This window comes from Antedon mediterranea, chromosome 1, assembly GCF_964355755.1.
Source record: "Antedon mediterranea chromosome 1, ecAntMedi1.1, whole genome shotgun sequence".
NCBI classification, from domain to species: Eukaryota; Metazoa; Echinodermata; class Crinoidea; order Comatulida; family Antedonidae; genus Antedon; species Antedon mediterranea.
The window spans coordinates 16762902-16784213 of NC_092670.1; the positions used below are offsets into that span (position 1 = coordinate 16762902).

Sequence of the window (21312 nt, forward strand, 5' to 3'; positions counted from 1 at the left end):
GCATTTATGTGCAAGACCAATGACTTATTTTGACCATATTCAGCAACCCAGTGTAACCCAATTTTAATATGAATATTTTGTCCTTACAGATGATGTATGCAACCCAAATCCATGTGAGAATAATGGATATTGCGATGCAGTAGACAGTACAAACTACCAATGTCAATGTCCTGACCAATTCTATGGTGCAACCTGCCAGTTTGCAGGTAAGTCAAACCTCTGGGTTTATTGATTACTTTAGATATGAACCTACATGTCATCCCTACTTAATAAGTCTATTTTGTGAGACACTACTACTTTATAGACATTACATTATTTCCGATATGGACACCCCTTTAAAAAAATTGAATAGTCCATGCGCCATTGCAGGCCATAAAAAGGGCTCTCACACATTCATATTTTTTAACAATTATTTTCAGAGTGTCAAACTAATCCATGCCTAAATGGAGGAACATGTAGTATTGCAAATTCTCAAATCATGTGTGCGTGTGTCAATGGCTGGACTGGACCAGAATGTGATGACGATGTAGACGAGTGCCTGCTTGCACCATGTCTTAATGGAGGGGTTTGTTCGAATCAAGAAGGAAGTTACATATGTGATTGTAGCAATGTTCCATTCAGTGGCCTAAATTGTCAGGATGGTAAGTTTTTATTCATTGATAATTTTTAGTTTTTTCCTTTTTTCTTTGTCTTTTTTGTTTGTTTTTTTTTTACATTTTCTAAAATTATTTATATATGTTTATAGATTTTGTCCTTATAGAGACATTTAATTCAGTTTATCCTTTTAAGTTTTATTAGAACTGAGCATATATTTATAATTAATATAAGTCATTGCTCATCTCTATTTTCCAGTTTTCAATTTTATTTTCCTTTACCTGGTTGTATGAGGAAGAATGTTTTATTTTTAAACTAGTACCCTACTGACACATATATATGAGCATGTATAGCACATATTAGTATGCTGTATAAAGAATATGGTTTAAACCAAACCTAGGGTGTAAGCCTACCCTGGAGTATCAGCCCAACCTTGCAATTTCAGCCCAACCTGGGGTATCGATCATAAGCACAATCTGGAGTGTAAGCAAGCCCAAACTTAACCCATTTTGCTTCATACCCGTGTCAGTACGGTACTTCTTTTACTCTCTTTTGTGGGTTTTTTTTTTTTCAACTTTGCTGTTCTTTTTGCACGTTGCTTTAGGTCCTTGTTCATCGTCTCCTTGCCAAAACAATGGCAATTGTTTTGCCTCTGAGGATGGTTCATATGTTTGCTCGTGTACCAATGGCTTTACTGGAATCAATTGCCAAACTGAAGGTCTGCAATCTTTTATATATACTGTATTTTCAGAGATTATATATTTGTATTGGATTATATATCGATAATTTGCATGCTGAAAAGCAATTTTTTTCATATTTTCTTTAAATTTATTTGTTATTTCTTTTTAATTGATTTTTCATTGATTTCTAGATTATCCTATTGTGTTTGTTTAATTTAAAATCATATCCAATAGCAGGAAACCAGTCACTTAGTACAGTGAGATATTGATAAATTATCAAAATGTTAAACTAACTGAAATACATAAATGTAGTCAAAACATCTAAAACTATCAACTGAAATATAAATTAATGTTTTAATGTTTTTTAAATTTTGTTTCTAAAATTAGTATTAGTATTTTCGATTGCATCTATTTGGAATACGTTTTTCATCAATTAGTTATACTGGAGATTGTTGCTTAAAAGTAAGCTGTTTTTCTTTCTTTACCAGGTTGTGAACAAAATAGCTGTTCAAATGGTGGTGTATGTAACTCTAACAACAACCAATGCGAGTGTACCACTGGATATGAGGGCGCTACGTGTGATGACGACGTCGATGAATGCCTTACTAAGCCCTGTGGCAGTGATGGTACTTGTGTAAATTCAGTTGGATCTTATACCTGTTTATGCTCTCAAAATGGTGTAGACGTGAACTGTGATGCACGTTAGTAATTTTTTATGTTCGCACAAATATTTTTTTATAAAATTACTGGTAACATTATTATCATAATCATTATTATCATTCATCATCATTGCCATCACATTATTATCATCATCATTACCATCACATTATTATCATAATCATTATCATCACATTATTATCATGATCATTATCATCATCATTGTTATCACATTATCATCATTCATCATCATTGCCATCACATTATTATCATCATCATTGCCATCACATTATTATCATCATCATTGCCATCACATTATTATCATGATCATTATCATCATCATTGTTATCACATTATTATTATCATCATCATTGCTACAACATTATTATCATGATCATTATCATCGTCATTGCCATCACATTATTATCATGATCATTAATATCATCATCATCATCATCATTGCCATCACATTATTATCATGATCATTATCATGGTCATTGCCATCACATTATTATCATCATCATTATTATCATCATCATTGCTATCACATTATTATCATCATCATTATCATCATCATTGCCATCACATTATTATCATGATCATTATCATTATTGCCATCACATTGTTATCATGATCATTACTATCATCATTATCGTTGCCATCACATTATTATCATCATCATTATCATGGTCATTGCCATCACATTATTATCATCATCATTGCTATCACATTATTATCATGATCATTATCATCATCATTGCTATCACATTATTATCATGATCATTATCATCATCATTGCTATCACATTATTATCATGATCATTATCATCATCATTGCCATCACATTATTATCATGATCATTATCATTATTGTCATCACATTGTTATCATGATCATTACTATCATCATTATCGTGGCCATCACATTATTTTCATAAAGGCCTAAAAAGGAAAAATGTAATGCACAGCATCAACTGAAATCAGTGCAGCTTTTTTTAGCTGATTTTGAGTTAATGACGTATATTAATTTGTATTCTAACTGTGCAACAAATTTGGTTAGGCTTAATAACCAGTAACATCACTATTTTAATCACATTATCATTTTGATCTTTATTATCATAATCTTTATCATCATACATAATTCATGATAATGTTGCATTGGTTTTTTTTTGTTACAGTTGAATCATCTTCAACCAGTGGTCTTGACAATACAGAAATCATCATCATCGTTGGTGCTATTCTCGGTTTTATCGTCTTGTTAGTCCTTGCTGTAACACTCTATTATTGGTTCTCACCTAAGTAAGTTATTCATTTAAAAGTTTCATTTTGTTCCTTATTCATCCAATCTTCTCCACTTATAACAATTAAAAGTGATTGCATAGTATCACAAGTTAGAAAGGATGGACTGTTCTATTATTTTGGAGGGTGTTCCACTTCATTTGAATAAATTTCATTGTGTAAGTACTCATTAAGTAACTCAGCTGTTTAGCTATTGGTAAATTTTGCTTTGTATAAATTGTTATATGCTTTTGTAAACACTTGCAGTATATATAAGTATGTTATTTAATAATTATTTTTCTGTGATTTCAACATATTTTAATGTATGCTTAATCTACAAATAAATGTCATATATAAAACATACGTCATTCACTTAAATTTTTTTGGGTGAAACACAGTGGCTTGTAAATATAGTATATAAAACTCCCAACAATAAATTGTTAAAAATCACAAATTACAACGTTTCACTTGTGATACATGTCTACTACATTTAAACTTAACAAAGTCATAGACATACTGTACACATATGCAATATATTTTAAGAATTATGTTCAAGTCCATATATTAAATTTTGCATCGTTTTTCTCTCTTTTTTCAAATAAATTAAATATGGTTTTTAAAATTAATTTCATATTTTATTCTCTGAATAGTACTTTTAGGAGATTTTTTTTAGATCTGTATTAGATCAAATTTTATGTGGTGAAATTTGTTGATTGAATATTAATTTTGTATACCATTTTTTTTCCTTCAAAATAGAGACAGAAGACTAAACTATGCAATGAGTGAAGAAGAAGCTTCTCGCCTTCATGCTGATGATGACATAGTGGAGCGAAACGGCATCCCGTCTCCGCCTCACAAGAGTCGGAGTAATGCTGAAAATGAGTACGGTTTTATTCCACCAAATAGTGGTAGCAGGTATGATGCACAGGACTGGGTCATCCAGAAAAAAGGTCAAAGCCATATGAATGGCGCCACACCAACTCCCAGCATTCATGACAGGTGCTTACATTCTGTAATTCTTTAAATTCTAAAATTATTTTGAAACAGCCTTAAGGCTCACAGTGGCATATCTTAACAAATTTGATTAAATTTATTTTATTCTGTAAAACGATTATAGGGCTGTTTCAAATAATTGATCTACTAAACACCATTGGCATGCAAATATGATAATCCCAGTTTTTGCCCCAACCAAAAAGTTTTCATTTTTAATCCTAACTCTATGGCATGACATCTTGGCCTATCAGGTATCCAGTATATCTAGAAGTACTTTTATTAGCCTACTCTTGTTGAACTTCATAGCAAGAGACCTACTCTATATAGCATGTTCATTGTTAGGATCTTTAATCTATGGATGTGGGGATATTTAAATCCATTAGAGTAATAAAAGGACATCATTAGTATTAGATGTAGAAGTGCATGTAACTAGTGATGTAGCATCATTTATATGCATGTTACCAGAGAATATTTCATGCGACATACAAATAGAAAAATGTACTGTAGCATGATGTACATATCAAATCTGCATCGTGAGAGCTCTGTCTTTCTAAAAAGTCAGCAACATCAGCTGTTTAAGTGCATGTTGGCAAATTAGGATATTTAGCTATACTACATATACCATAGCTCAATATGATATAGCAGAGAAGACAATTATAGATAGCTTACCTTTTCGCACTCATTTCTTTCACATTCATACTAAACCTGTCTTGTTTAAAATTACAAAGTATTTAATAAATTATAAATCCAGTTTAGTAACAAAAAGTATTTTTCCCAAAATTTGAATGTCAGATTGGAGATAAACTCCTCGCATCCAGTCGCTGTGCTCATGATTGCTACATATTTTAGTAGTAGAAATCTTTTTTTTTTCTTTTAAGAATTTTGAATATATATTTATTAGTAATAATAATTGGTCAGCATCATCTTTATCATAATTACCCAACATCTTCATCAATATCATACAATCGTTGTTATTGACATTTCTAGCTAATTTAATAATTTGATTGATGTGTGAGCTGTTTTTATTTAGAATGCAAAATATAACACATTAAAATATTGCACTGTGGAGTGTTCTTAACTTGTTCAGGCTGTAGGCCTTTCCAATTGGATGTAAATGTTCCATTAACTCTATCTTTTAAAAATACAACTCAAAAAAATTGCCTCACTCAATTTTTCTTATCATTTAAGCAAAAAAAAAATATTACAATGTAAAACTACCGCACCTATGAAGTGAAATACTGGAGTTGGAGCAATTGGCCATTTTTCCAGATAATTCCTTTTTTTTTCTTTTATTTTTAGCTGTTTTGAAAAAAATGCGTTTCCTATTTTTTTGCATTTTTAACCTTGCCTAAATGCTATAGAAATTAATTAAATGGCTATTGATTTGCATGTAGAGAAATAATGGTTTAAAAATTGCTTATTGCTAGAATAGTAATAGCAGATCAGTAGAATTGGGTCATAGGTTAAAGGTTGTAGGTTGAATATTTTTTTTTATAAAGTTGGTGTGAGGTTTTGCTGCTCATTTCGTTTAATTCTGTGAGTTATTATTTGTTATATATTATATTTTTAGTAACAAAAGCCTGAACAAAGATCCTATAAAATTAAAATAATCACCAAAATTACTATTGTTGTAAGACCAAACTGTTCATTTTTATTTGAAATAAAATATTAACCTACTATAGTACCATATTTTAAACGTTTACAAACAATATTATTGAATTACATATTTTGCACACAGCCCTTTAAAAACAAACAAAATCACAGTGCATTTTATTATCATGCTTTTATTTCATACTCGCTTGTTAAATATTGATATAGTAGTTATATATTTTATTGATTTTTTTGTGTATTAAATTCATAGTAGTAGTGTAATTGTTTACAGTCAGACTCTGGAGAGAAAAAAAAACATTAGAAAAACAATGCGACAGAAACTTAAAATCTTAAAATTATCAAAAATGTATCATCAAATTTTAAATTTCTTTTCTCCACTGTCTGACTGAAAGCTAAGTGTAGTATGTATAATTACACAGCATGCATTGCATATTATTTGTATAATTATGCTGATTATAAATATATATAGTGTATTTTGAATTTTTTTTATTCAATATAATTTGTATTAATAAAAATGCTAAATATATAATACTCATATTACTGATCTGACTGGCTGCCCACCCTCTTTAAGGCCAATTTACACAGACGAGCGTTAACGGTAAGCGAAAAAAAAACTGCGTGCTTGACCAATGTATATATTATGAGCGAGCTATCGCTGAACTGCCCCCGTCAGTTCCACGTTTTGGGTAAATTGTCATAAAAAATAACATACTGTACTTTTGTTTTCCGTTTACCACTTACCATTACCGCTCATCTGTGTAAATTGGCCTTTAATGGGTCATCCTATAGCAACATTATTTACTTATTAAGAATTCATTTTTAGACTTTATACCCATACCAAGACATAACAATTCAGTGTAATAATTTCATCTGTATTACAATAGTACATTTTTCAAATACTATACTGGTAACACCTTCATTTATTTATATTTTTTAGGTCAACAATTGCTGAAATCAACAGTTATGAGAACCCATGGCCAGTTAGCACAGAAGAATTTGAGCCTCCACGAACAACATTATAGTCTACTGTCAAAACGTTCTTTTTTTCCTACATCTATAATTTACAACTATTTTACTGGACTATAGTGTTATGTTTGTATATTTGAGTAATGAAGACAATTCAAGCCAATACTTAAGTGTCAACTTAATGTTGACTGCCTGCTGTCGTATCTGGTAGTTTCCAGGCATTGATGATGTGCTGGTTTCAAATGTGCCTTCTTTACTTTACATTTATATTTCTATCAGTGTCAATTGTGTAGATAATGAAGGGCATATCTGTGTCTTGCAAAATGAAATAAAATATATATTAAGCTGTAAATACTTAATTTGATAATCATTTTTTAATTATTGATTTTAAATATTTTATTAATTACAAATAATTTTTAGTTGTGAAGAAGCTATCTTCATATTAAATAGAATTTAGTTGATTTTGCTACACAGCATTCAAGACTATGAGGCTGTATGACAAAAAAAAAACAATTATGGTAGCTGTGCAATCTATGACAACACAGATTGTGGCAAGTTGTTTTGTAGTCTTTGTGTAGGAATGTTTTCAAAAAAGATTAATTAAGAACTGTTTTTATACGATGATTGTGGTTTTTAACTAATGTTGTTATTTTGTTATGGTGAAGGAACCAACATTTGTTGAATATATAATCTATTGTAAATACTGTATAAATTATGGAGTGTAAATTCTATTTTATTTGTAAAAAGAATAAAATACACTTTTAAAGAATATAATTAACTTTTTTAAACACCTTGATATATTTGCTTCTATTCCTTTTGAAATTACCTATTCCTCGTAACAATAGCAAAATAGCATTTGCCATGTATTAGTACATACAGTATTAAGTATAGTAACTGGGTTATTAGGTAAGCTGTAGTCAAAAGCTCTATTGCTGCATTGTATTTGACATTTTGAATAGTTTGAAATTAAATGGGTTAAACCATTTGGGTTAAACCAAATGGGTTAAACCATTTTCAAGACCTTAGAATCCAATCCGTCCAATTTATTATTCTTGTGAAAGTGAGAAATTGTTGTTTTTTATAAATTTATTGTTAATATTTCAAATTTAAAAGTGTGCTTTCGATAGTAATCATTCTATAAATTTCATAAATAAATTAAACAATTTTTCTTATTTTATTTACTGTACAACATTTGTTTTTTCAAATGTTTTAATCAAGTTTGAAGTTTAGATCAATTCAAAAGTACAGACCGTTGTAAAAAAATAAATGTTATTCTGTTTATGGGATGAATATATACACAGATACTGTATAATAGATAAATAATGTGTTAAATTTGTATTGAAATGCAAAATGTCAGTAGTGGGTTTTAGTTTCAAATTTCTCATTGTTAAGCCTGCCAGCAGCCTAAGTGAACACATTGTTGGGTTCCAAAGGTGTCCCCCCAATAGGGGTTCAACTGTAGTGTTTTTGTACATAACAACAGGCCCTTGAAATGTGAAAGTATTAATACACAGTATAATGCAATCATATATTTTCATCAGAATTGTATTTTAATATTATTGCTAATTGTGGTGTTCCAAATATATACTTAATGATTTATTAATCAACACAGTACTTAATTATTTAATTGCTTACTTAAAATAATTTAATTTGGTAAGGTGTATTACTTTTATGAAAAAGGATAAGGGATAAAATATTTTATAATATTCTTATTTACTTTGATTTTAATTAAATTAATTCTGTAGTTATGGATGTGTAGAACATGTCATTATTACTTCTGTATTCAACTTTTCTGTGGTATTTATGCATTAAATGCTAATTCTAATGATAACTAACAAGTGATTGATACTCCATACAATTTGCTGGGGTTTTGTGTACTATACATATTATCCTAGTTTGCTGAGTGTTCATTTTTAAGCTGCGCTTTTAAGATGGTTTATGCAAATCAATTTATCAATAAAGGCATACATTGTTCCTTTGTATTGATTACTATAAAAATATGGAAATAAAGGTTTGAATTGAGATTTTAAAGAAAGTGTTTGTATGTCATGTCATTGTTTTCATTAGAGTTAAAATCTATATTATGTAGTACAGTGTAAACCATCAATTGGAAGACCCCCCCCCCCCTCCCATTAAGAAATGTTGTCGTACATGACCCCTCATAAAACGTAAGAAAAAAAATGTCACAGCCGGGACACCTCTATCCAGGGGACACTTTCTTGTGTAACAACTAAGAGCAATATGTGTTTTAACACTACAGCCAATTAAAGGGACACAATTAATAATAGCGGTTCTGCATTTGAAAAAACAAAATTAATGTTCAATGAAAAAAAAGGTTATGAATGATCGATCTATGATTTAGTAGTCAATCTTTTTATAAGTTATAAACAAAATATACCTCTTTCCTGTCAGCATTTTTTCTTCCAATTTTCCCATCTTCTAAAGTTATATAACTTACACATAAAATAAATATAAATTAAATTTGGATAACTACAACCTGTTGTCGACAGGGCTTAAAGGTTGGTAATTAATTTCATTAATCAATTTTATATATAGATAGATATATATATATCAGTCCAAAGGCAAATTACTGAACAAATGACAAGCTGTGGGTATGTCATTTTAAGTCACATAATATTATTCACCAAAAAAATTTACAAAGGTTTGAGGATTTTTTTTTACAGAAGTCAATAACTTTATTAAAACTACAAAATGGCCTATTTAAAGTCTGATTTATTAATCTTCATTTTTCATGTTTTTTGGAGACAATACATCTTTAAATCTAAGTATGTGCATAGTTTTAGTAGGCCACTGTATACAAATAGCCCCGACAATAGTAAATTGGTATTATATTGTTATTTAAAGTACAGTCGAGTACTTGAGTACTTAGTTCTGATTGGTTGGTAAGTTTTCAGCCGCAACCGTCAGAATCCGTATTCTTATATGTTCTATGCCTAGTCTCCCAGTACCAGATTTCTTTTTTGCATTGTAATGTTTATTAAAATCTCTAAAATTTTACCAAGCAGTTTGATTGAACATGTATTTCTTTTAAATAAGCGCTGATTTCCTGTAAATATTTTAGATGTGTAATATTCTAGCCTTCTAAAAAAATTATATTTGGGTTGATTTTTTATTATACCAATTTGGTACTAAAATTATACCTCCAAATTGAGGACAACAATGAAGAAGCGAGCTAAACAACTGTAGTTTCCGCAACTAGCTTATGGTTTAGTTGCTTTGTTTTCAAATTATGAGCCTCCAAAGCTGCCCACATTTAGGCACCTTTAAGGCGAATAAAGGAACAAGGCCATATTCAATAATACATAGATATTTTGTTGCCTGTTCTTCCGTGGAAGCTCGAGAAAGAAAGGTAAGTAGCCAATGGCTAAGCCTAGCTAGATAGCTCCTCCCCTCTATTTTCATTCAAGGCAGGGAGGCCTGACCGGACCCATCCTCCCTCTAATCCTAGGCCAAGAGTAGTATTATAAGCTTGCCCAACAAAGGCTAGTAGTATGACCCAACGTCTACAAAATATGAAAGTCTCTTAAACTGTAAACGCTACTACTTTACTGTGGAGATGAGATAATAAATTATAAAAATGATACTGGGCAATTTCAATCAATGATTTCCATTGTCTCGACATAGTCTAACCATAGAGATATTATAATAATAGCAATATACATCAAATCTTTTTTCTTTTTCAGGCAAAAGTTTCTAAATGTAACACATGTTATCGTCATGATGGTCGGCTTCACGCCTGTCTTCAGTGCATATACTTTGGATGCTACAACAGAGGGCACATTCATGATCATGCTAAATTAAATCAACACAACTTAGGTAAACAAGAGATTCCATCCATTATTGTTAAAATTTATATTCTAATGCATCCTGGTTTCAATGTGGGTGTGGTCAACAGTGCAAGTTCCTGCTCCCTGATCCACCACCTAAATCTGCAGTGAAAGTAATTGATTGGTTTTAGAAGAGAGTTAGTATTTTTATTGTGTTATGAATGATAATCATTTTGTTGTTGTTGTTTTATTTTCTCAGCTGTGGACTTGGCATATGGTGCTGTTTATTGCTGTGCTTGCAGAGATTATATTTATGATCAAGAATTAGAGGAAGCTAATGAAAAGTTTAAATTACAAGGTGCATTTCATTGAATTTCTGCAGAAATTTGTGGGCTAGAAGGTCAAATAAATGCAATGTATTTTGTACAACACTGTAACTAATAAACAAAACGGAAACACAAAACACACCGCTTAGCACCAGATTATTTTTTATCTTTAAGAAGGAACTGAATAGTAAAATAGTCATGAACAGAAATATTTGTCACACTCCCTGGAATTAAATATCATCTACTTATTTAATATAATGCTAACTGAAGTTTTTGTTTGTTCTTTTATCTTAAGAATCTGCATCTCATCTAAGTATAGACAAGTTTTCCTTTTGGGAGGCCTCGGAGCGTGAAGTTGATTTACTGCTACGAAATCCAAAGCGAAGAAAAATTACAGATAACTCAACAATAGGCAAGTATTTTCTGTATACGTAGTAAGTTATTAATTTTCATTTCATTTATGTAAATAAATGGAAATTCCCAATCGGCTCATATTTTCGTACTATGAGTTCCATTTGGCCAATATTTTTGTCAAACACATGTTGACCAATTTCTCAACTAATTTTCTTTTTTCTTTAAAGGTCTTCTAGGCTTGATAAATTTAGGTAATACTTGTTTTATGAACTGTATAGTACAAGCTCTAACCCACACACCTCTGCTACGAGATTACTTCTTATCTGATCGTCACCAATGCCAAATGCTAGAGCATGGCCAATGTTTAGTATGTGAGATGTCAAAACTATTCCAAGAGGTATGTTTTTAATTTATTTATGTACATTTGATATTAGCTTGTTTAATAATTCATTCATTCAATCTTTTATTTCAAAATCTCGGGTCTATATAGAAAGTAAAATTACATTCAATAAACAAGACTGTACTAATTACTAACTACTCATCTCCGGATGGCATTCCACCTGGAGAGCATCTTTGACTTGCTGTGTATAAAACGTACACAATAACTGTTTCACTTGAATTGAATCTACACATCCATATATATCGATTTATAATAATAACCAAACAATTTTCATTTTATAGTTTTACTCAGGTAGACGCCATGTACACATTCCATATCGTTTGCTGCATCTAGTGTGGACGCATGCTAGGCATTTAGCAGGTTATGAACAGCAAGATGCGCATGAATTCTTTATAGCAGCATTAGATGTTCTACATAGACACTGCAAAGGTAAGTTGCAGGTTCACATCATTCCCAGTATTGGTATCTCTCCTCTCAGTGATGTAACCACAAAAAATAAAGTGGTGCGGTTTTTGCAAGAAAAGGGAACAATCTCTGTTCAAGTCACTGAGTTTTTCTGTGAACAAGTGGTCAGGTTGAAACCTTACCCAATCGTACTAATGGCTATAGCCCTAACTCTTGACCCTCAGCACTCCACTTCAATTGTGTTTATTTTTATGTAATTTTTTTCAGAAGGAAATAACATTTTTGTATGGAATTGTCTTTTGTATCTTTCAGGTCACAATGGAGTGCGTAGCAGTAACCCAAGCAATTGTAATTGTATTATTGACCAAATATTTACAGGTGGTCTGCAGTCAGATGTCACTTGTCAAGTATGCAGGTATACAAATCACTTTGTAGCATATAACGAGCTTTGCACGTTTATTGTGTCTACTGGCGCTTGATATGAAAACAATTCTGGAACATCCGCACATACGTTAGTCGCTAAACAGTCATCAATTGTTCGAGTCTATGTTCATCCAATAATAATATTCACTCTAAAACCAGAAAGTCTCTCAAAATCAGAGGTCCAAAATGTTTTGTTTACCATTAAAAATACCACCATTTCTCGAAAACTATATTATGCCAGCAGTCCAAGAGTGTCCAGTTTTGGGAGAGTTCACTGTAAGTCAACTAGGCCGAGCAGTTAACTGGGGCACCCTTTACTGTACCTAAAGAGCCAACAATGTCGGCATAGATTTGAGGCCGACTAGCTCCTAGTTCTGGTGGTGGAGCAAGTCTTCTCGGATAAGGACTATAAACTGTAGGTCCAGTGTACACAGTTATAACCCATGTGCACTTTAAAGAACCCAGTTCATTCGAGACGAGTAGGAGCTTACTCTGGTGAACTGGTTCACAAAATAGCCCCTGTATCAGGGGGATTACCACTTATCTGGTAGGACACTCATTAATATACTATTGGTAATCCTTGGCCACATGTGCCTAAAGACACACAATAAACTACTCACACATTTTAATTGTTAATGCAAAATTATCTATATAGAAATTTCTCTGCCTCAATATAGTTTTTCATTTGTTTTTCTGCAGGGGAATTAGTACAACAGTTGATCCTTTCTGGGATATATCATTAGACCTTGGCTCATCAGGCAGTCATTTTTTAAATCCAATTTCAGTAAATACATCGGTGCTCTCAAATGACAGTAATTCATCTGGTAAGCAAGATTTGATCCACACATTAAATGTAATAATAATAATACAATCGGATAATATTTTAATACTGTATAAGAAATCAACAAAACTTTGTGAATACCAGGACTACTATTTTCTCTCAACACATAATCCCTTGAGGAATATATAATAGTTCCCTCGACGGATGTCAAATTTTATGTTACACTCCACACTATTATAAAATACCTAAATAACATAAAGGAACTTTCTTGTCATTTTTCTTTAGGCTCTAGTTGTAACTGTATTGATGATTTCCCAAGTTTATTATCTCCGACAGGATTTGAAGATATTCCTACATCCCTTGACGATTGTCTTCGAAGGTAGGTTAACTATTTGGCTTTTCACCCATGACCAATTAAAATGCATTTGGGAAGCAGTAACTCATGTGTTTGGTTTGTTTTTTAGACTTGCATAGATGGAGCACTTGACAAGCCAATGTGACTATTATCAGCATTATGTGTTTTGTTTACTTTTTCAGATTTACAAGGATAGAGCATTTAGGAAGAAAACAACTCATTTCAATATAATATATTATTGTTTTAATTTTTAGACGCACACAGATGAAGCATTTGGCAAGCTAATATGTGTTCATGTTTACTTTTTCAGATTTACAAGGGCGGAGCATTTGGGAAGCAGTGCAAAGATTAAATGCAACTCATGTCAAAGTTATGAAGAATCAACTAAGCAACTAACCATGAAGAAACTTCCAATTGTCGCATGTTTCCATCTTAAGGTAAACAATCATTATACCGTTGGTACAGTTTTCGTAAACACTTAACATAGTACAGTGTTACATTACAATTTTGTATCTAAGAGCAGTTACCGAAAATATTTGAAATGTGTAGCTTTCAACTATTTGTGACAGTACAAAATAATCGTACCTGATGTTATAAGAGGCATTAGTTTAAGCCATGTTAATTCCAGAATGCTTGAACCATTAATTAAGATACTTTACTCCCATTGCCAAATGAAACATAAAGTTGTTGTACACTAATAAAAAAAAATCATCTCTCGTTGTGCTGATCATGGTCCTGTACAGCGCCCTCTGGAAAAACATTCTTGAACTGAGAAGAGGTCATCTAGTATAAAGCTCTGTCTACACTATCTAATTTTATGTGACAGCAAAATGTGATGTGCCCATATATGGGCATGATGATGTCAAATCAATACTATATTTGGATATATCACTACCATATTTGGGCACACAGATAATGTAGGCACAGCTTTAGAGGCATTCGTTTCAAGAAACTGCACCCTCTGGAAGAAAATTCTGAAAGAGGAAAAATATCAAAAATATTTGTCTATTTCTTACAGAACTATATTACATTCTTTTTCAGAGATTTGAGCATAGTACCCGTTCCCGTAAGAAGATTAATACTTTTATTTCATTCCCTCATGAGCTTGATATGACTCCATACATGTCATCACACAGACGTTCTAATGGTCAACGTAATAATCTTAGGTCTAATATCGGTATATCACCAACTAATAATAAGTAAGTGTGAAATATTTTCGTGTCTGATATTCAGGTCAGTGTTATTGTTATTCTTCTTCAGTGTTGTGTATATTAGTGATGTGTTTTGTGATTTTTTTGCAATTCCTTATATTGGCTTTATGCTGAATATTCAGAGAAAGAGCTAGGGGTGCATGCTCCATCCGCCTTCTGAAATTAATCTATTTTTGATACACTATTAATATACTATTAATATAATATGTTAATCCTGGATCCACCCATGGGAGTTGTATTGTTTAATCAATCGTTCAAAGTGCCACTCCAACAATGATTGCTCATAGCGCTGTCAAAAACAAACAAGTGAGTTTTTAGAAGTTACTTAAAACTAGAATCATTAAAGTTATTTTATACTGAGATTTGGAATTTTTTTTACTGCAACTTGTTATCATTACTGTCATTTTGTGTCATTATCTTGTAGGTACTGTTTGTTTGCAGTTGTCAACCACATTGGTACACTAGAATCAGGACATTATACATGTTTTATTAGACAACACAAAGATCAGTGGTTTAAATGTGATGATGCCGTTATCACTAGAGCTACACTCGGTGAAGTTCTAGATAGTGAAGGGTATTTTATTTACATTTATTTGAGATATCGAACCAGGCTTCTGATCCATTTTGAATGTTGGGGGCGACACCAGCGATTTGAGAAAAATACCTAAAAAATGGTTTCTGACCATGATAGGGACAATATATTTCCCCCCAACCCACCTTTATAAAGGGTCTTTCAAACCTGTTCCGGCACGGTTTCGGTACGGCGACTCGAACGTCAATGTTTCGTTTTCATGACTTCATGCGGCTATGCACAAAACATTGACGTTCGTTTGGTTTGCCTTCACCGGACCGGAACCGTGCTGGAGCAGGTGTGAAAGGCCCTTTAGGGAAGGGAAGTAGATGAAATCCCCTAAGATATTTGCTAGTTATATAACCGAGTCAATTCCGTTGATACTTTTCAACGATAGTAACAATCTAAACAAGAAATATTTCTTACAAAAAACGCTGCTCGCTTATTGACGTAACCGTTTTAAAGATAATATTGTCCCTCTGAAAAATATTTTTTATTTCAAATTTGTTTTTGAATGTGTCATTTTATTGTCACATAATAGTTATTTTACCTGAAAAAATGTAATTAAAAGCAAAAAATACTTCAATTGTCTGTCAGACAATGTGGTTTTTGAGTTATAATTAAACGTTTCTTTTCTCTTTCTATAATGTGAATTTTGTTACAGAAGTGAATAACTTTGATATGAAACAGACTCAGTTTAGTTTATTTTATTGCTAAGGTCAAGTCTGGGGGTCACTTCATCACGCCTTAGATACTTCAAGTGTGAAGTATCATATTACAAACAAAAGTTTTCATGGACTGTTTTGATAATAATTCAATGATTATCTGACAGCGAAATACAGTATTATCATGGGACTCATAAATACCAGAAATGCAGCTGCTACCTATAAATTATAGTGGAGTTTCCATTTTAACAAAAATGTCAAAGTGTAGTACTATAACTGCTGCTTGATTTCATCTAATTAATGAGTCATCTCGTGTGACGTAGCGGGCTAGAGCAACAGCGTGAAAAATTTTACTTGTATCCCTCAAATGACATTTAAATAGACACTGAAGCAACATTCAAATTATTTTTCTCAACAGATATCTACTATTCTACCATAAGCAGATTCTGGAATATCAATAGACCTCAGCAGTGAAACAGATCATGAAGTACAGCAAGTACAAGTAATAGATATTGCTATGTGTATAAGGTGTTACTTATTATTAGAATATAATCCAACGTTGAATGGAACCATAATGGTCAACATGTTATCAAACCTCAGACTGTACTGTACAAACAGTTGAGGTGATTCAAAGGGTCCAAAATGGTAGAGTTTGGTGTATGGTCGCATTCAATGAGAAGTTTAATATTAAATTAGGTTCTTTAGACATGGCTTAAGAATTTAATAATCAGGGAATAAGATGGGCATGTCTAATTAGAAACTGATAAATATGAAATGAATATAATTATTTATTAAACAAACTGAAAATGTATTTAATGACATATATTTTTAATTCATATTTATAATTCTTTGCGAACTTGTTTTGAAGGTCTTAGAGTAGTAAGCAGAGAGTGTATTATTACAATAATGTCAATATAGTATTACAGTCCTTTATATTTATCCATGTAGAGGAGGTTTAATATTAGATGAACGTTGTTGGGGAACCCGATTGGTGCTTTTACTTACACTTTAGTTTATTAAATAATAAATAAAAAAGTATTTAAAAAAATCAACTGTATTTATAAATACTAAAATTATTACTTTTTTATAATAGAATTGTATGTATTATTATAGAACTGTTAATTAATAAGTAGTTGATATATTTATTAGGATCAGTATGCGGCCAATAATTTCATTAAGAAAGCATTTTTGTATAATTTTCGTATGTAGACAAATAAGCATTTTATGCGTTAATAACTAACCTCTGAGCTGGTGGCACAGAGGCTGTTATTATACAGTATCATACAGTAATTGAAATTGACAAAATCATCATCATCTTTCTCCAATGGTTAGTAGATTAGAGTAACGAGTTGAATATCATAATAATTACTCCTTGCTTCAATCCGGTGGATAGTTGTGTGCGCCGGACAAGTGTGTCTATTCTGACAGTTAAATTTTCATAATTGTAATATTATATTGCGATAATACTTTCTTAATACATAATAATATATATATATTGGTACATAACCTCTCTATTGGGACACCCCTAGTACTGGGACACTTTCCCATGAAACAGGGGCAATGTATGAATTAACACTACCAACCCAGTTCAGTGAACACTTTACTTGGTGTCCCCTTAATAGAGGCTCTACTGTTTTATTATTAGTATTATTTATACATATTTTCGTTTGTACCTTGTCAAATAAAGCAGTCGATAAAGCATCAGGACTAAGGCTGTATTTAAACAAAAATTTTAGCAATCAAAAGAGTTTTGTTGGTCTATATTGTTTTTTAAAATATCAATATGAATAATTTGATATTTTTGTGAGAGTAAAATGCATCAAATATTAAAATAACAAATATTTCTGGTTTACAGAGACATGGGAATATAATATTATGCTATATATTTCAATAGATTTTGCTACAATCTGCAGTTTTAGTTTATAAAAAAGAAATTTAATTTTTAGAAATGATAAAGAGGTATTTCAGAAATCCTCAAAAAACAAATGATGCTTAGTAGTGGTAACTGGCTGGCCTTTTTACTTAAAATAGATTTCATATTTTCAATAGCTATTTATGATAAGATGTAAGTGTATAGAGGGCGACATTGTCCTTAAAATATTCGAAACATCATTTAAAAAGTTGAGTAATTTCTGTATAAGTGACATTATGTCGTTGGGTATGCAAACGGCGCTGTTAATATAGTGAAATAAATATTAATTTTTTTCAGTTCTGCTATTAATTATTATAGTGTGAAACTGATTACAGGATACAGGGATTATGTCATGTCAAGTAGCCAGTTATGTCAAAAAATAAAATAAAAACATATATACAGATAAAAATGATTTCCCTGTATATAGTGCTGTACAGGGATATTTTCAAAAAATCGCTAAAATATGGTTTTCGACCCGTTTATTTTTTGACATAACTGGTTACTATATACTATATCATAATTAACATGCGCCGAAACACATTATGTGTTCTGCGCATATATTTACTTCAATATTCAATATGTTGAGGTAACTTATGTTCTGAGCATGTCAATTATGATATAGTAAAGGGTCGAAAATTGGTACATTCAATTATGCAATAATATTGCATAGTAACCAGTTATTTAAAAAAATAAAAGGGTGGAAATTTGGTCATTTTTCAACAATTTCCCTGTACTATAGTACAGGGATTTTTTCAAAATTGACTTCTTAAATTTAATTATTATGTAATAATATTGCCATATATGTGCATATATTGTGTTATCATCATCTTATAGAGTCATAGTAACCAGTTATTAAAAAAAATAAAAGGGTCAAAATTTGGTCATTTTTCGACAATTTCCCTGTACCAAATAACCAAAAATAAAACAAAACTTGCCCATTAAAAAAAAAGCACCACAGATGACTATAATCAGCACGATCATTATTTATATCTACGCTTCTCATAATTGTACTTGTAGCAATTTTTTAATAGTTCAGATTTATAAATGTTACACTTGTTCAATGAGTTTAAATCGTCCAACTTGTGGTTCTGGCTGAATGTGTACGAATGTTTTAAGCATGCGCTCTTCAGGTAACGTTGGCGCTACATCTCGTGTAAAATCATCCACTGGTGCTGGGATCCACTGTTCTCGTGTGAAGAACACATATCCAGGTTCCATTGCATATAATGTTCTGTCACGCCCTGTTCCAACCTGCAAAGAAAAATTTATTTTAAGACGATTAAAAAAGACTAGGATGATCAGAGTGTGTGGTTGTGTGAAAATTGATCTGTTGTGGAAGGCATTAAAACATGTTATGCTGGGTATAATTCATTTTGGCTGCACATTGTATCCAAGTTGTTAATGTGTACTTACATATTGCCCTGGTAACCATCGATAAGCACCCTTTTGCCGCACCAGTATCATCCCAACTTGCACAAATTCTCCTGTAACAAAATACAATTGAAATAACTCTGAAACTTTTGAAGATAAGATACCCTATTTATTCGAATACACACTGTTAAATAAACATGATCCCCACCCACGAAAGAACATCATTTGGAATTAAATGTATATACACATTCAATATTTCATCACAACACACCAAACTATTTAAAGTATTTTTATACAAGAAGTTTCATTGTATTTTATTGATAATAATTGTGTTTTATATATAGGGGGCATTATTTTGTACATGTTACCATACACACCAAAACAAAATAAAAGTCTCCCTCAAATAAACACTAAACCAATGGTGGTTTTCTTTGTTACTTACCATCACGTTTTTTTAAGCCGAGACGTTTTCCTCTTCTTTTTCCTCCTGTATTTCTTTTGCTGCTACTTGCTTTTTTTGATGCACATCTTGCCGGTAATACCATTGATGCTGGCGGCAATATATGCCTACATGTTTGTTGTAATATAGAATTAACTAGTAAACCTAAATGTTAAGAAAGAATGAAGAAATATTGTTTCAAATTAATTTATTAAATTTCAGTATATAAATATATCACAGGGCGGTTTAGAATTCATGTTCTGTGTTGATTTGCGTTTATATAAATATATACATATTTATATACAAATAACCAAGCTATTTCATATACTGTATGACCAAATACAAAATCTGATTTAAGCTAGGCCGCTGGTCTAAGCCTTGATGGTCCGCTCACATCCCTAGCTCAGGAGATGAGCTCACTCAGTCAGTACAGAAAGTCACGCCGACAAATCCAGACAGGCCTAGCCCATACTTAATATTAGAGGTCAAATTAGCATCAGATTCGGATTACTTAAAGTTTACAACTTTCTCCATTTGAAAATTAAAATGTAATGAAACCATTATAATATTTAATTCTACAAATTAATTACCTTTTCCAATAGAAAATACATTTCTAAGGTGATTTGATATAGCCAGCATTGTGTATTTTAATAAAAAAAAGATGAGAGCGCCATCAACGGCTATCAAGAGTTTTTTGTTTGGTTGTTTGTTGATATAATCAAAGAATATATATAACAAGAATGAGTAATCCGCGATTTTTCCTGTAACAGTAATATTGTCCATGTGGTAGGGCGCCGCCATAAGTGTGGATGTATCTGGGATGTATACAACTTTTTGTGACGGTTTCAATAATCAAAGGCTAGACCACCGGTAGTATTTTCATGATAAAAAATGTTATCAACTACATGCCAACTTCATGTTAAATACTATTTGGATATTTAATTGTTCGTTTTATGAAATTTATTTAGTAAAAACTGCCGTATAAACAGTTTGCTTTATCAACCGGGCGCTACGATAGCGTGACCGGGCGTGTTGGTGTTTACGCGTTTTCACGAAGGATTGTTTAATAATATTCCTATATTTAACTTGTTTCTGGTAAAACAAATAAATGTTAATAACATTTAACATTTTGTCCTATTAATAACATGTATTTTATACTAATTTATATCATAAAAACAATACTTAATTTACCGGGCGTAGAGTAGTACACGGCAATGGTAAAGAATAGGCCGTGCTGAGTAAACGATTCATTGATTTTTGGTGTTGCTGTGTTAGGCCTTTTTTGTGAACTAACTTAGGATGTTAGTAAATAATTGTCTGTAAAAGTGAATGTACACTAGTTTGTTAATAAATATGTATTATAAAATAGTTTAAAATTGCAAAAACTATTATCATAATTCTATTTAATGTGACATGTATAATATCTATTAAATCAAGTCTTATTTAGTATGTATACATCCGCCCTTATGAGGGCGGGCATCACTCACTGGAGCTCTCTGTTACAAATTTCTCATGCAAAAATCGCGGAATACTCA

General features: G+C 31.5%; 3 protein-coding genes across 8 annotated transcripts in view; 2 read left to right on the forward strand and 1 right to left on the reverse strand.

Moving 5' to 3' along the window:
* LOC140059048 (uncharacterized) overlaps positions 1-8829 on the forward strand; it is a 58847-nt gene extending 50018 nt beyond the window's left edge. For 3 of the 6 annotated variants that reach the window (XM_072104867.1, XM_072104883.1, XM_072104899.1), the window contains 7 exons: positions 90-206; positions 420-641; positions 1199-1312; positions 1763-1975; positions 3107-3227; positions 3963-4205; positions 6748-8829. In XM_072104867.1, coding sequence (XP_071960968.1) covers positions 90-206; positions 420-641; positions 1199-1312; positions 1763-1975; positions 3107-3227; positions 3963-4205; positions 6748-6832 — 1115 coding nt within the window. In that variant the 3' untranslated portion in view covers positions 6833-8829. The remainder of the gene's footprint in view (positions 1-89; positions 207-419; positions 642-1198; positions 1313-1762; positions 1976-3106; positions 3228-3962; positions 4206-6747) is intronic. The other 3 variants (XM_072104875.1, XM_072104906.1, XM_072104893.1) reach the window with 3 other exon arrangements.
* Positions 8830-9988: 1159 nt separating this feature from the next.
* Positions 9989-18424, forward strand: LOC140059101 (ubiquitin carboxyl-terminal hydrolase 22-like). Its single transcript, XM_072104946.1, has 13 exons — positions 9989-10146; positions 10481-10613; positions 10824-10922; positions 11186-11302; positions 11472-11641; positions 11926-12073; positions 12362-12464; positions 13172-13296; positions 13539-13632; positions 13919-14045; positions 14650-14807; positions 15244-15393; positions 16474-18424. Exons 1-13 carry the CDS (start codon positions 10027-10029, stop codon positions 16514-16516), a joined length of 1587 nt encoding a protein of 528 aa, XP_071961047.1. The 5' UTR covers positions 9989-10026; the 3' UTR covers positions 16517-18424.
* Positions 18425-18626: 202 nt separating this feature from the next.
* On the reverse strand, positions 18627-20432 carry LOC140059111 (large ribosomal subunit protein bL27m-like). The gene is made up of 4 exons (XM_072104955.1): positions 20368-20432; positions 19781-19942; positions 19381-19451; positions 18627-19218 (listed from the first exon to the last, which is right to left on the reverse strand). The coding sequence occupies exons 1-4, from the start codon at positions 20414-20416 to the stop codon at positions 19015-19017; spliced, it is 486 nt and encodes a 161-aa protein (XP_071961056.1). The 5' UTR covers positions 20417-20432; the 3' UTR covers positions 18627-19014.
* Positions 20433-21312: the final 880 nt, after the last annotated feature.